Raw genomic sequence first — 12,968 nt, 5'->3', positions numbered from 1 at the left:
TTTACCATGTAGGTGGTTGAGAGACTGAAGATCACTGACATTGATGATATGGGTTCATCTGAGCAAATTCCAGTCTGGATGTTTTGCATTCTTTCTTTTCACTGCAAACACGCAATTAATAAAAGTTGTTGAGTCTTTAGGTGCACTGGAAAGCATTTGCTTGTGCTGGAAAATGCTGATGTGTTGTCCGTGTTCTCAAGTACCAATAGATCATGATTTAGTTTTGCAGGTAGCTGCTCCTGCAGGAATGGCTCGTTCAAAGGGATTTCTGCCTACAAATCACAAGTATTGCAGTGCGATGACAGCTCTGGACAAATTCTCATGCTACGGTGTCATATCTACTGTCAACCCCTGCTGCAGGAACTCTTTGGCAGTGCATCCTCCCTGGATCACCATGCCCCTCACCCCCTGGAGGTAAAATTAAGTTCCTATTTGGATCCGGGATTTGTTCCTTTTCATGATATCTAATAGGATAAAACAGACTGGAATGTGTCAGGTTAATAAAACCTGATCACCGTTTCTCCCCTTCTACTCAGCAGTTCTTTAGATGATCTTGACTAAAATGATTTGCTACCCTGGGGATTATGAAAAGCAAAGCCTGGAGTGAGCCTACTATCAAAGAAATGTGCCTTTATGTTATTCAGATAAATAAAAGCATCTTACGTAAGCAGCTATCTTCTGTGAAATGGTTCCAGTGCTTTGTGCCAGGGAATTTTCTTTGTTTTGAACCTGAACCTGTCGTCACCTGTCATCAACTGTCAGCAGCTTTGTTTTTTTACTTTTCTACTTTTCTCATGTTCCCTGAATGAAGTGCCCTGGATTAAACTGTCAGCCATAGTGCTCAGATGCATCTAAGTTGTGCTCTGTGCTGCAGACATATCCTTTCTCTCTCCTGCTCTTAAAGGCCCCTTCGGCTTGCCGTATAAATTGCAAAGCAGCTAGTGTAGGTTCTGCTAGCCCAGGGTTCCAGCATCTTCCTAGCACAGTTCCTCTAAACCCCAAGGCTAAGAGGTCTGCAAAAACAGGCACTGGTGGGTTTTTTTTCCAAGAGCAAGGAATTTCCCTGGCACAATTAAGTTTTCTATTTCTTTCTACTTGCTTTGGCCTGTGGAACTACTACAAAATCAGGCACAGTGATCCCATTCTCAAAGATTATAAGATGTCTTCAGTTGACCTATAGAAGCTGTTTTCACTCAGAGCTGACCCATTTTCTTTTCTTCAAGGTGCCAATGGATTAGCTGCTGCCCCCTTTCCCCTGATGCAGTGTGGAAGAAGCTGAGTGTATCAGAGAGATTGGCTGGCTTAGCTAGGAACGCCCCTGTTCTGGTGCGAGGGGAACACGATGGATTTTATTACCGTGGTACAGTAAAAGAGGAGCTAGAGGTGAGTGACTGTTGCTCTGCGTGGTCATGTAGGTATTTGTAATACAGTGTGTGTAGTGGGAGGCAGATCGATTCGTCGGAGGACACAAGTGGGTCACCCAGTGAGCTCCATCAGAAGAGCTGGGTAAAATTCACTAAGAGTACGTGGTCCCCCTTGTTAACGCTCACTGCATCTTTGAGTGCTAGAGAAGACTGAGCTTGGTGGACATAGCCCACCAGCAGTCACAGGAGCTATTAGAAACTCTTTACACATCGTCTGGGGTTCAGCTGCTGCATAAATTAGAGAACAAATTGCAAGGGCAGCTTCTGTTCAGCATCATGTTGATTCAGGGCATTAAAAACCCCATAAAGGGGCTCCTAGTGTGCCTGATTCCAAGCTGTCCTTGCCCGCTGCTTAGCAGCATGCTGTGTGAGCCTGTTAGTACAGCACAGCCTCTGACGTCAGTATGTTGGTGATGTTCAGCTCCCTGCTCTGCTCAGCCTCCTTTCCTGACTGCCTTCTTGTGGGTTGGGAGGCTCACGTCAGGGATCGTTAGCTGGTGCAGAAACTGGGGGCCTGCCCACCTTTGTACAAAGAAAAGCAGCTATTTGTGCCAGAGGGGCTGCTAAATCTCTCTTGTTTAAGAGGCAACAAGTATGTTGCTGTTTCTGGTTTAGAGACTTCATAAAGATCTCGCATGCTTTCATCAGGCTGGGATATTGTGACTGTTGTGCCCCTTGTTGGGATTCTTTGTCCGTCATGCTACTTTAATTCAGAGTGGATATTAAGTGTTGGGTGCACTGCTGCTCTCCTCCACACCTCCTGAGCTCAACTCAGAGACCTTTGCTTTTAAACCTAAGGTTTATTGCCACCAATTGTTTGTTTTGGGGAAGCTAGTCTTTTGCCTCTCTTGAACCTAACCTGTGAGTGTCCCCAAACTCTCAGTTCCTGGTGACAGCTGCATTGCTGTGCACTTTGCAAGGACAGGCCATCTGTTTCTGTTGGTGCAGGGCATTGAGCCAGATTCAGCCAGTGTTAGCACTGTTGTGAACAGTATACCAGCGACTGTTGTGTATAGACACATAACTATCAATAGCAAGGAAAAAGTGTCAGTGTATTATGTATACACTTCCAGCTTGAGTCAGCTACAGACCAATGGCATGGTGTCTTTTTTGGAGATGTTAGTGAAAGCTTTAATTCATTAGTTTGTTAGCACTTCAAACTTAACAGAAAAAAGAGCCTATTCTTTCCTGAGAACAGGGCAGTGCTTTGTTTCACTGTTGATGGAAAGCGTCTTGACAGGCCTTAACTTCAATTCCTCAGAGAAGCAGTGAGTTAACATTGTATGTAATGAGGAAGGACTCGGGCATGACTAAAGAACAGGTTCGAACAGGTTCAATGTCCGCTGTTCTGTGGTGCATACAGTGTGGTTTGTGAAATCCAATTGTACTCATCTAGTAGCATTTTCTTTTGGGGAAGAAAGTACAGATCCTGGCTCTAGTGAATCTATAAACCTGCTTATATTTACGCTCCATCTGCTATCCCGTGAGCATCCTAGAGTTCTCTCTGGCTGCCTCGATTCAGGACTAACACCACGTGCTGTTTAGTTGATGTTTAGGCTGGCTTGGTGCTCTGACTCAGCCTAAAAAGCCACAGAATGGTTTTCTAATGAAGTGTTTTTCAGAGGAGCTCTTATTTTGTTCCTGGTAACAGAGTGAAAGAGGAATGTTCTTGATAGAGTTCGCCAAACCACTTGTGGCACACGGAAAGTGTCCAGTATGTGTGCAGAAAACAATCAAGGATGATATTTTGGAGTACGTGAATGGTATGAAGCACTCCTTACTCCCTGGAGATAAAGTGCTGGCACCCTGGGAACCAGATATGGTGAGGTATGGCCCAGGAACCGTCCTCACGGGCATTGAGACACGGGATCCCTCACGAGGTAAGGAAAACACTGACCTGTTCTTGCTTGCCTTGCTCAGGAACATGAGTGAGAGTGTCAGAATAAAAACAGTGGTGGTGCTGAAGCACCAGTGAGCAGTCCGTGGTTTGTTGTTTAAAGCTTCCAGGAGCTAATGTAACTTGCTAATGGATACCTGCATGTAACCTCGCTAAGGAAGCTGTGACCTATAAAAACGTCACCTTCGTCTCCACTGATCTATTATTTCCTGTCTGCTCGAACAAGGGTGGGTCTGTTGTGTGAAGGACGACTGCCTTTTCCTGAGGGATCTGAATGCAGCAGCTCTCAGGAGGCATCCGTCTGTGCTGGAATGCCTGTGTTTTACTTAATGATACACACCGGGGTGATGTTGTCACCCAAGCATGTGATTTCAACAGCTTGTTCATTTTCCTGTCTTTGACAGTCAGGCTCTGCTGACTTATCAAAATACTGGTAAAATGTTCTCTGAGTGTTGCTGCTAACTTGGGCAGCAACAAGAAAAATTATTCAGTCAGCGTTTACTTGCTTATTTGACAAAAAATTGGGAGGAAAGATGCTGCCAGGCCTATTGTCATGCTGACAGTGCCCTAGCTGCCACTCCATCTTCCATGACATCGTGATGAGGTGTTGCAGAGTGAGGGGGGATAGTTGACCCCACTGCTGACAGGAGTAGAAAATATGTGTAAAGCTGCAAAGCCTGTATGTGTGTGTGCCAAAGGCAGACCAGCTGCTTACAGCTGCTTACTTTTCTCTCAACAGCCTCAGAAGATGAAGAAATTATGGTCCACTTCTGGAATGGCAAGAAAGTGAAGGTTCCACTAGGTGCGGCTCTTTGGATCCCTCCTAGCCTGTGGGAGAGGATTGTAGAGATGATCCACATGCCCTTCACCAGCAGATTAAAGCCCAGAGAAAATCCTGACACTGATTCTTGTATTTTTTCCTACAGTCACGTAACAGTCCCAATTCCTTTTTGTGCTGTAGATAGCCTGGCTAAGCATGGCTTGCTTTGCTGGCCACGTTTCCACTGTCACTGTGATGGTATATGCTGCTCATCAATACATGCAAGAAGCATCTGCTGCTGCCATCTCCATACTGATGCCTGGTGGCCTCTTCCAGCCCGGTCTCCGGTCCTTCAGAGAGAAATGGAAGAGGCAGAGCCCAGCAGCAAACCCTCTTCATGCCTTCTAGACTTGAAAGGTCTAAAACAAGAAGGAGCAGCAGCAGCTGCTGCATCTTCCCCCTCTTCTGATTCAGAGCGTGATCTGGAGGCATTTGCCACTAAAAGCACTATGACGGACAGTGCTGTTAACACAGACTCCAGTCTTCTTGGGAAGCCCAAGGTAAAGGAGTCTGCAAGACCAAAGTGGAAATACTGGAAAAGGAGCCACCACAAGTCGCACCCCAGTAATTCAGGTACCTTCAAACAAACAAAAAATCTCATAGAGAAGAAGCAACCAGAGGGAGATAACCAGTGTGTTCTGGTGCCCCCTTCAGCTGGGCAGTCACATAGCCTGTAGTTCACTGGATAGATATTACAAACTTGCATATCAGCCTCCGATACAATATATTCCCCTCCCTAACATTTCTCCTGCATGCTAGCTCTTCTTTTGGTAACTTATCCAATAGAAAACTACCAGAAAAATGAATCATATTTGGAAGCATAGATAGACCACTCTGAGTTCCTTCCCCATCATCTTCCCATACTTTTTACGGTGCTAACTTCCTCATTAACCTTCACAGCTAGCCTATGCAGAATAAATCACTTGAAAAAATTCCTTTCAGACTTAAAGTGCATTTTCTTCTCTTCTTAAATGAATGTTTCTCAACTACAGTTCAGGTTTTATTCTTCATAAGGCTTAGATATATATAATTTCACTCCCTCCAGGAATCAGCCCTCACAGCAGCTCATATACAAAGGGCCAGCTGGAATCCAAAGCCACCAGTGTTGTGGACCGGTCCTGTGTTACCCCAGCTAATCAGAGTGCTATGTTTGAAATCATTGAGCAGCCTCCCAGAGGGCAACTCACAGTGAAAGAAATCTTAACCTACCAGGATTTCAAGCCATCATCAACAGTAGGGTAATCTGTATTAATACTGTATTTACTTACGCATTTCATTTGTTTGAATGGAAGAAATATTCTTGTTAATGGTCTGGGGCTTAGCCGGAAAAATACATTGCCCCAAGTCTATTGTCTGCTAAAGCCATCCACCAAACCTGTGATGGGGAGGGAACTCCTCTACTACTACTAGAAAACAAAAACAAATAAACAAACAAAAAAGCCCACCTGTAGGAGCATCCAACAAACACTGTACCTTCAGAAACCAGCCAAACGATCATTGACATCAACCCTGTTAAGCCCTGCGGGAAGTGGGGACTCCTGCCTAAGTGGCCCTAAAAACGGACAGCTCTGACCTTCAGCAGCAATAAAACACAACAGAAGAAAACTTATGTGCCATAACGCCTAGATTGAGTCTGGAAGGGTGCTGGGCTCTGTTAGTCAAGCTCTGATGGTCATGGCCTCTCTTTCTGAAAGATAAAAATACCTAGCAAACAGTTCTTACCGAGTATCTTCTCTTCCTCCCTGACCAGAGGCAGGCAAACAGGAGACTGCTACTTTAAAGGTAGGAGATACAGAATAAACAAACTGTATCAGAGCTAACAACAAGGACCAACACCCTGTTTTTTAGGCTTTATTCCTTTCAGCCAAAGGCCCCTCCTGTTCTAGAAAAACTTGAAAAAAAAATCTATTAGAGACTGCATGCCAAACAAAAGCATGCACTGAACAAAGGAAGAAAAAGCTAGCAGGAAGAAGGGGAACATGAAGAGAATGGCAAGCTGAACAGAAACACTGCTCTGCACAAGAGCACCACAGGTACAACAAATTATATATTATAAATCATGTATTAGCTCCTCTGTACCTTCATTTTCTTGCTACTGCGAGCTGACTAGAGAGTAAAACTTTGAATTTGCTAATCTTGCATGATTTTTCTTCAGGAAACGATTAATCTGCTAATGGCATGACTTAGTGAACAGAGAATATACTGGAATATCTGCTCTACTCTCACAATTATACATGTTAATTTTAAGCTGAATCCTACAAACTTATCAATTGTATGTTTCCTATTTTATTATTTAAATGATCATAATATATGCATGTTATACGCTTCTTGTAACTGATTTACCTTTTCTAGGAACTTGCAATTTTTATGTCAGTTTGGAATTCCAGACAAACATCCTGTATGTTAACAGGTGTCATAGCTGTGCACTGAAGTGACATGCCTTTCGCCTGCAGTAACACCAAAAATAAACCAGAGTGTCTTCATTCTAGCCCAAACCTGCAGCGTGAATCATGATAACGGACAAAACATCTCCATACAGTAAGAGGACATACCTTAAAAACAGTAAAGGCTATTTAACGGGAAAGAAAAGTATATTAAAATCTAGGTTACATAGCTATCCCTTGAGATAGCTGAAACAGTTTTGTCTTGAATGCAAACTGCAGCCACAGCAACTTTATTATCTTTTGAAAATATGTAACACAACACTTGTAACAAACGTGAGGTAGGAGAGCAGGCTTTTCACAAGTGCTGCTGGGCTAATGTCCTCCCACTGTAGTCAACAAAAAACTCCCACTAACTTTCACAGGAGCAAAGTTTAGTCAAAGCCCAACAGCTTCTGAAAATCCTATGGTCTTACCATAACATACTTGTGTTTCAGCAGAATAATTTGTACTAGTACAGAAATTATGCCGTTATTAAAAATGATACAAGGCAGATGAACCTATTTTACAGCCAGGAAAGTGGAAGTTAGACACTAATGCTTTTTTTTTTTTTTAAGGATAGACTTTTGGAAAATTTGTTTCCTGTCCTCCAGGAACAGGAGGACAAAAGAGCAAAGAGCTCACGCGCTACAAAGCAGAGAGAGACATGATCCATGAGAATTTAATAAATGTACAGCTGATGAAGTTAAGGAGTTGAAATTTCACTGAAAGCTTGAACAGATGCATAGTAAGCATCTAATAACCCTCCAATTTGTTTGGAGTGCTCTGGAGTCAGCCAGAGGAATTCAGCATGGTAATTTCTTTTTGTAGAAGCCAGAAGGAACAGAGAAACAATACAAGCTGATAGCGGAAAGTACTTTCAAGATTAGAAACAAGAGAGGAATGTAACCAGAAGGTAAAGGACATGCTACTGTGGATAGGAAACACCAAAATGCTCAGAGTGAGAACTCAAGGCACAGAATTTTATTTCCTTGTCAAAGTTAACATTAGCTAAGAGTATAGATGTACAGATCATGTGACTTATTCTAACTGTAGCATCTGATTCTTCAGCAGACATAAGCATCCAGTGAGTCTCATTAGTGGGACTGTGCATGTTTTTAAAGCATATTAACTCAGAAATAAGTTGCAGCATGCAGTTGCTCAGCAGTACTTCCCTCTGCAGGAAAGGTGAGGCAACTCAGGTGGGTACCTCACCTCCTACTGAAAAAGGGCAACTAACTAATGTTTAGTCTAGGCAAGAGCCTGCATAGAGGTTGGTCTTGAGTAGGTTGCCTGGCAATAGTTTGTGCCTATGCTGAACATTTGACAAATATTTAAGCACCTTCTTGAGTTGGGGTCCTAGATAATGAACTTCATTGGCATTTTCTTTCCTTAAGAGAATAATTGAAGCAGAGAGATGTGGTACACTGTGAGCCAGATCCTCAGCTGTGCCAGTCTGCAGAAGCTCATGCACATCTGCATTCATACTGCAGGGATTTTGCTCTCTGTGTTCAAGAACATGCCATAGACTTTATCTGAGGATGATACAAAAGAAGTGGTTATCACAATTCAGTCTTTGTGTTTTACTCCATTGATTGCACCTTTAATTGGAATTATACAGTCACATAATTGGAAATAAGGCACACAGTGTACAAATATTTATAAAATCAATGTACAAAGTGGGCTGTATATAATATATATATTTGCACTAAGTATAAGACAAATATACAAGCCATAAAATGCAGGCCCAACGTAGAGAATACTGTTAAAGTGCTAAAAGAGTAAAAGGAATGCATAGTTCATTATATGCATTAAAAAGCCTAGTATTTTATTCCCATGATTGCCAAGAAACAACAAACATCATAGAACAAAAGTTAAATCAACGCTTTGTCCTGCACTGACATCCACCACATGGGTTTGTTTCACCATGTCCTCTGAGGTTGCTGTGACAGAATAGGTGCCAGGAGAAACTTCAATGTAGATGTCTTTGGAAGCCTTCCTGGTCTTTAAGGAAAAAAGTAAGAGTTTCATTACAGATTAGTGATCTTAAATTTCCCCCAAAACAGACATTTTGAATTTTGAGTAGAAAACTTACATTTCAACTGCTATATGAACATATTACTTGAAAGATTTTTCAAAATATACAGGGAGCAGGGCAGTAATTATAAAATGTTTCTATCCAATAGGAAAATTAGCAAGTGCCATATTCAAAGACTTTCATTTAATATTTTTAACAATGATGATAACCAACCTGTGTTAACTTGACTCACAAAACAGAAACTTGTCAAAATAAACATTTCTGAACATAAACCTGGAAAACATCCATACAGCAAAGTACTTGTATTAATCTGTACGGTGGTATAGATTCCATGTTTCTCATCTTTTGCAGCTTAGATGTTCCTAAAATTTATTCAGTGAGTTGTTAGCCTTTGAAAAATAAAAAGGTTTTCCTCTCCTTTGAGGAAAGAGGAGTCTTCAGAGAGACTGCACCAGGGCCAAGCATAACTGGCTAACTAACTACTGCATGCCTTTGTTGCATGCCTTTTTTCAGCATAGGAAATACATCAGGAACACAAACGAGGCTGGAGGACTACTAGATTATTGTTGTTGAGGCAAATTGGAGGAGCGGAAAGATCATTCGCTCTGCTTGACATTCAGTAACAATCCAAAATATAAAGTAGTCTCTTAGTTAATTATGTGCCAGAATGTTTATCTGGTTTGTAATTGTGTAAGTCTCTAGATGCAAATTCTACTGTTCACCTATACGCTAGGACTGTGAATGCATCAATTACAACACTGATGTATCTTCTGTGCCATTACAAAATCTCTATGCCTGATCATAAATTTTAAACTACAGTTTGACGCAAAATGATAAGGAAATGCTATATCTCAATTTACAATTTAAAATCAAACTATCTATAAACTTACATGTTGTTGGCAAGTTTTAGGTTGCCTGGACGCTACAGAGGCTGCATTTTTCTGGAAAGAAAAAGATACTGTTTTCTGACCATACCACACAAATGGTATACTCAGCCCTTGAGAGAAGGGATGCTTTAAGTCTGTGAAACTTTCCCCTTCACATGAAGGCCAAAATGACACTGGTGCCACGAGGAGTTTACTTTACCCCTGCCACTAACAGGGAGGCTCACAGCACTGCAGGCTTTCATATGTCTTTGATGTCAGACTCCTTCTATTTAAAGGTAAATTTGTGTAAGCAAGTATCACAGACACTAGATGGACTAAATTGCGTCATGGGTAAGGGCTAAAAATAACCGTTGGGGGCAGGCGAGAGAGCACTTACCTTTTCTTCTGCAGCCTCCATCACTTTTTCACCTGCTTGCCTGCCGTGGTATCTGCAGATGTGCTTCATTTCATGCTCTTTGCATCTACAGGCTGGCACCAAGCTATAGTACTTCTGGACAGCAATCGGAAAGGAGAATATTATGTAGAGAAACATCTCAGCCATTCTCACGACAACTCCAGATCCACAACTACAAGGGAAACTACAGAGCTCCTGACCTGCTGCGTTAATCACCTGGTTTGTTCTCACCAGGAATAAAAATACACTCTGACGTCCACGAACACCTTCCTGTCAGCCCTGGTTTTAGACTCCTGTCTCCCTCCACAACACATGGGGGCTCTGACACCTCAGGATTTAGGTGCCAGAAATATCAGACAGTGACTGCTCTTTTGTCTGGAGCAAAATCAAAAGAACTGCTCTGGACACATCCCCCTGCTCAGGCCCCTCAGGCAAAGCAGGCGGGAGAAGGCACAGCCTGTGGGCCCTAACAGGATGTAGAGGCGAGCTAAGCGCTTTGCAGCTTGGCCAGTGAGGACAGGTTCTCCACATGCAAAAGCAGCACTCTAAAAGCAGATAAAAAGTTAATGCTGAAAAATTAGTTGGTGAAGAAGCTAAAGGCTTCAAGGCTGGTACCAGGTAGCACGGTGCTTTTGAGAACTGCATCTCACTCCGCAGAAGTCCTGGCTCTGCAGCAAAGGTACCTGAATTTTCTCCCCTCCCCGCTGCAAATGAAATACTTGAGTACAGCTCTGCTGCCATCTGCTGATGCCACACAGCTCTCCACAGGGTTACCTTGTTGATCAGAGGAACCAAAAAGTTCCCAAATACATATTCCATTTCATTTGTATTTTCCTTCTGTCTGACTGCCAAGACTAAACATAACACAAATAAGGCTGACAGCAATTCTTATTTCCAAACCTATTGCTCTACTTTATTCCTTGAGTTTATGCATGTGTCAACAGACTTGGTTGTGAGTATTGTGGTTTGTTGTGTAGCTATGCCCCAAAATACCTCAGATACTCCGACCTGTTGGATAACGCTTCACAGAGAAGCGCTCTGTCACAGGAGGTGAGCTGGATTCTTTTACATGATGACACGGAGCAAAAATGAAATCAAGCTTTAGCTAGTTGTATCAATATCAAAAGCATCTTTTTATAAGAAATGTGGATAAACTTTTGTTCCTAAGTGTTTCCAAAGAACTCATCCTAAAACATACAACTTTAATCGTTTGCCTTCAGTGGCATTCAGGTGTCTAGATGATTATGTTCTGCTGTAGATTTTTAATTTACCTTTGTAAACTATCTAAGAACTTAACTCCCTCCACCCTTTTATAACGCTTTCTTCTTCTCTAAAGATGATGTCAGAAGCAGTACTGTCTAGGCCTAAGCAAGAATTTGGGAGTCAAACACCTCTAATTCTAACTCTATTATGGATTCTTAACAGGGCATAAGATGAGTCTCTAAACATTGCTGTATTTCTATTTCATCTTATGTAAAACTCTGTTCTGCTAGTTTAGGATTAACTAGTTAACTATTTATGTAGCGCCTTGAAACGATAAAGGTGTTACTTAAGAGCTAGTCATCTGGTAAATGTTGAACTACTGTTTTCCGTAATTGAAGGCTTAGCCTCTGTTATTAACTCTGCAGATAACAAGCTCCCTGCTGCATAACGATAGCAAACCCCGAAGGGCATAGATGGTGTAAATTGTTATGGAGTTTTTAAGAGATTTTAATCCCATAGTCACGCTGCAGGGTTTTATTCTCAAGGAAGAACGGGCAGGGACCAATTCCCAGTTCCAGTGTCCCCAGAATGACATGATATTCAATGACATTCAGCCAGCCTGGCTGTCAAATTACAGTTTCACAGTGAGTACGCTCCAACGTGGAAAGAGCGGAGCTGTGGTTCTGTGTGTCTCACCTCTTGGTTTCTACTAATCACACATGGAGATACAGTCCTGTTCAAAAGAACCGAGCCCATACTCTTTATCCAGTAGAAACATCCCAAATCAAAAAAGTAATTTGCTTAAGCAATAAAAGAAACGCGAGCTTCAGCCAGGACGGGTGTCAAAGGGGGAGGTTAACCCTAAATCCAGAGGGAACGTGAATGATAAAGAGCGAACTAAATGGTTTTTCCTGTGCTGCAGACTCAAACTTGCCCTTACACCCGCCAACTAGAGCTCGCCGAACGTAGCAGCCAGCATTACCTGTCGGTGCTGGCGCGAGGCGGGCAGAGGATTACTCGAAACCCCGCGCGCGGCAGAGATGCGGGGTGCCGTGGGCCCCCGGAGAGGACGCGGTGCAGCGCGACGCGCGGTCACGCCTGCGGAGGGGCAACGCGGTCACCGCGTTTGGGGCCGTCGTGCGAAGTTCCTGTCTCTCCCTCCAACCGCGCTCCCTTTCCCCCAAGTGGGGAGCCCCCCTGCTGAGCTCGCACTGCTCTGCTGGTACTATCCATGGAAAGCGCTGATGGGAGTGTTTGTCCCCCTCCGCTCGGAGCAGGTGAGGATCACGCCAGTCAAGAGGCAGCTGTCCACCCACGCAACCTACCTCAGCAGGGCAAAGCCCCCACGTTTCTTACTCCAGACCAGCGCCACAGGCTCTTACCACGCCATGAGCAAAACTGCCCCGAACTCTTAATTTTGTAGCGTTAGCAGAAGCTGGGCAAACAGGCCTCTAACGGGCCCAGCCCTGGCTCCGAGCCCTTACCTCGCACTGCCTTGTGGCTTGGCCCATGAACTCCACGAGCGTGGCCAACGCCGCGCCGAGCCGCTCCCGCTCTTCTTCCTGCAACCAAACGCTTTAAGTCACAGCGTGGCGCTACGGCTCAAAACCCGGCAGAAAGCGCCTGGAGTTTTGCGTTTCCTCTTATCGCAGTTCACGCCGCCGCGCCGCGCCGCGCCGAGCCGTGCGCCTCCGCTCCCCCCCACCCCCGGCCCGCTCCCCGCCGCCCCCCGCGCTGACCGGAGCCGGGGCCGGGGCCGGGTCCCGCGCGCGCCCCGCGCGCCGCCGCCGCGCGCGCTCCAGCACGGCCCGCGCCAGCCCTGCTGTCCGCCCCGCGCGCGCGCGCTCCATCCCGCCCCGCGTCACAGTTGCGCACGCGCCGCGCC

The 12,968-nt window shown here is 44.2% G+C and overlaps 2 protein-coding genes across 6 annotated transcripts; one reads left to right on the top strand and one right to left on the bottom strand.

The window, feature by feature from the left end:
• Positions 1-43: 43 nt before the first annotated feature.
• On the top strand, positions 44-7,381 carry C5H11orf16 (chromosome 5 C11orf16 homolog). The gene is made up of 7 exons (XM_068945017.1): positions 44-414; positions 1,224-1,383; positions 3,076-3,304; positions 4,061-4,123; positions 4,283-4,714; positions 5,187-6,679; positions 7,176-7,381. Exons 1-6 carry the CDS (start codon positions 44-46, stop codon positions 5,381-5,383), a joined length of 1,452 nt encoding a protein of 483 aa, XP_068801118.1. The 3' UTR covers positions 5,384-6,679; positions 7,176-7,381.
• Positions 7,382-7,523: 142 nt separating this feature from the next.
• AKIP1 (A-kinase interacting protein 1) lies at positions 7,524-12,933 on the bottom strand. 5 transcript variants are annotated; one of them, XM_068945020.1, is made up of 6 exons: positions 12,823-12,933; positions 12,568-12,645; positions 9,863-9,976; positions 9,490-9,540; positions 8,464-8,565; positions 7,524-8,096 (listed from the first exon to the last, which is right to left on the bottom strand). In XM_068945020.1, the coding sequence occupies exons 1-6, from the start codon at positions 12,931-12,933 to the stop codon at positions 8,073-8,075; spliced, it is 480 nt and encodes a 159-aa protein (XP_068801121.1). In that variant the 3' UTR covers positions 7,524-8,072. The 5 variants fall into 5 exon arrangements, with proteins under 5 accessions (XP_068801121.1, XP_068801120.1, XP_068801124.1 ...); XM_068945019.1 differs by having other exon boundaries at positions 7,524-8,565; XM_068945023.1 differs by lacking the exon at positions 9,490-9,540.
• Between the last annotated feature and the right edge of the window lie 35 nt (positions 12,934-12,968).

The sequence above is a fragment of the Struthio camelus genome, chromosome 5, assembly GCF_040807025.1.
Source record: "Struthio camelus isolate bStrCam1 chromosome 5, bStrCam1.hap1, whole genome shotgun sequence".
Classification (NCBI taxonomy): Eukaryota; Metazoa; Chordata; class Aves; order Struthioniformes; family Struthionidae; genus Struthio; species Struthio camelus.
This window is presented reverse-complemented; position numbering and strand designations above follow the sequence as displayed.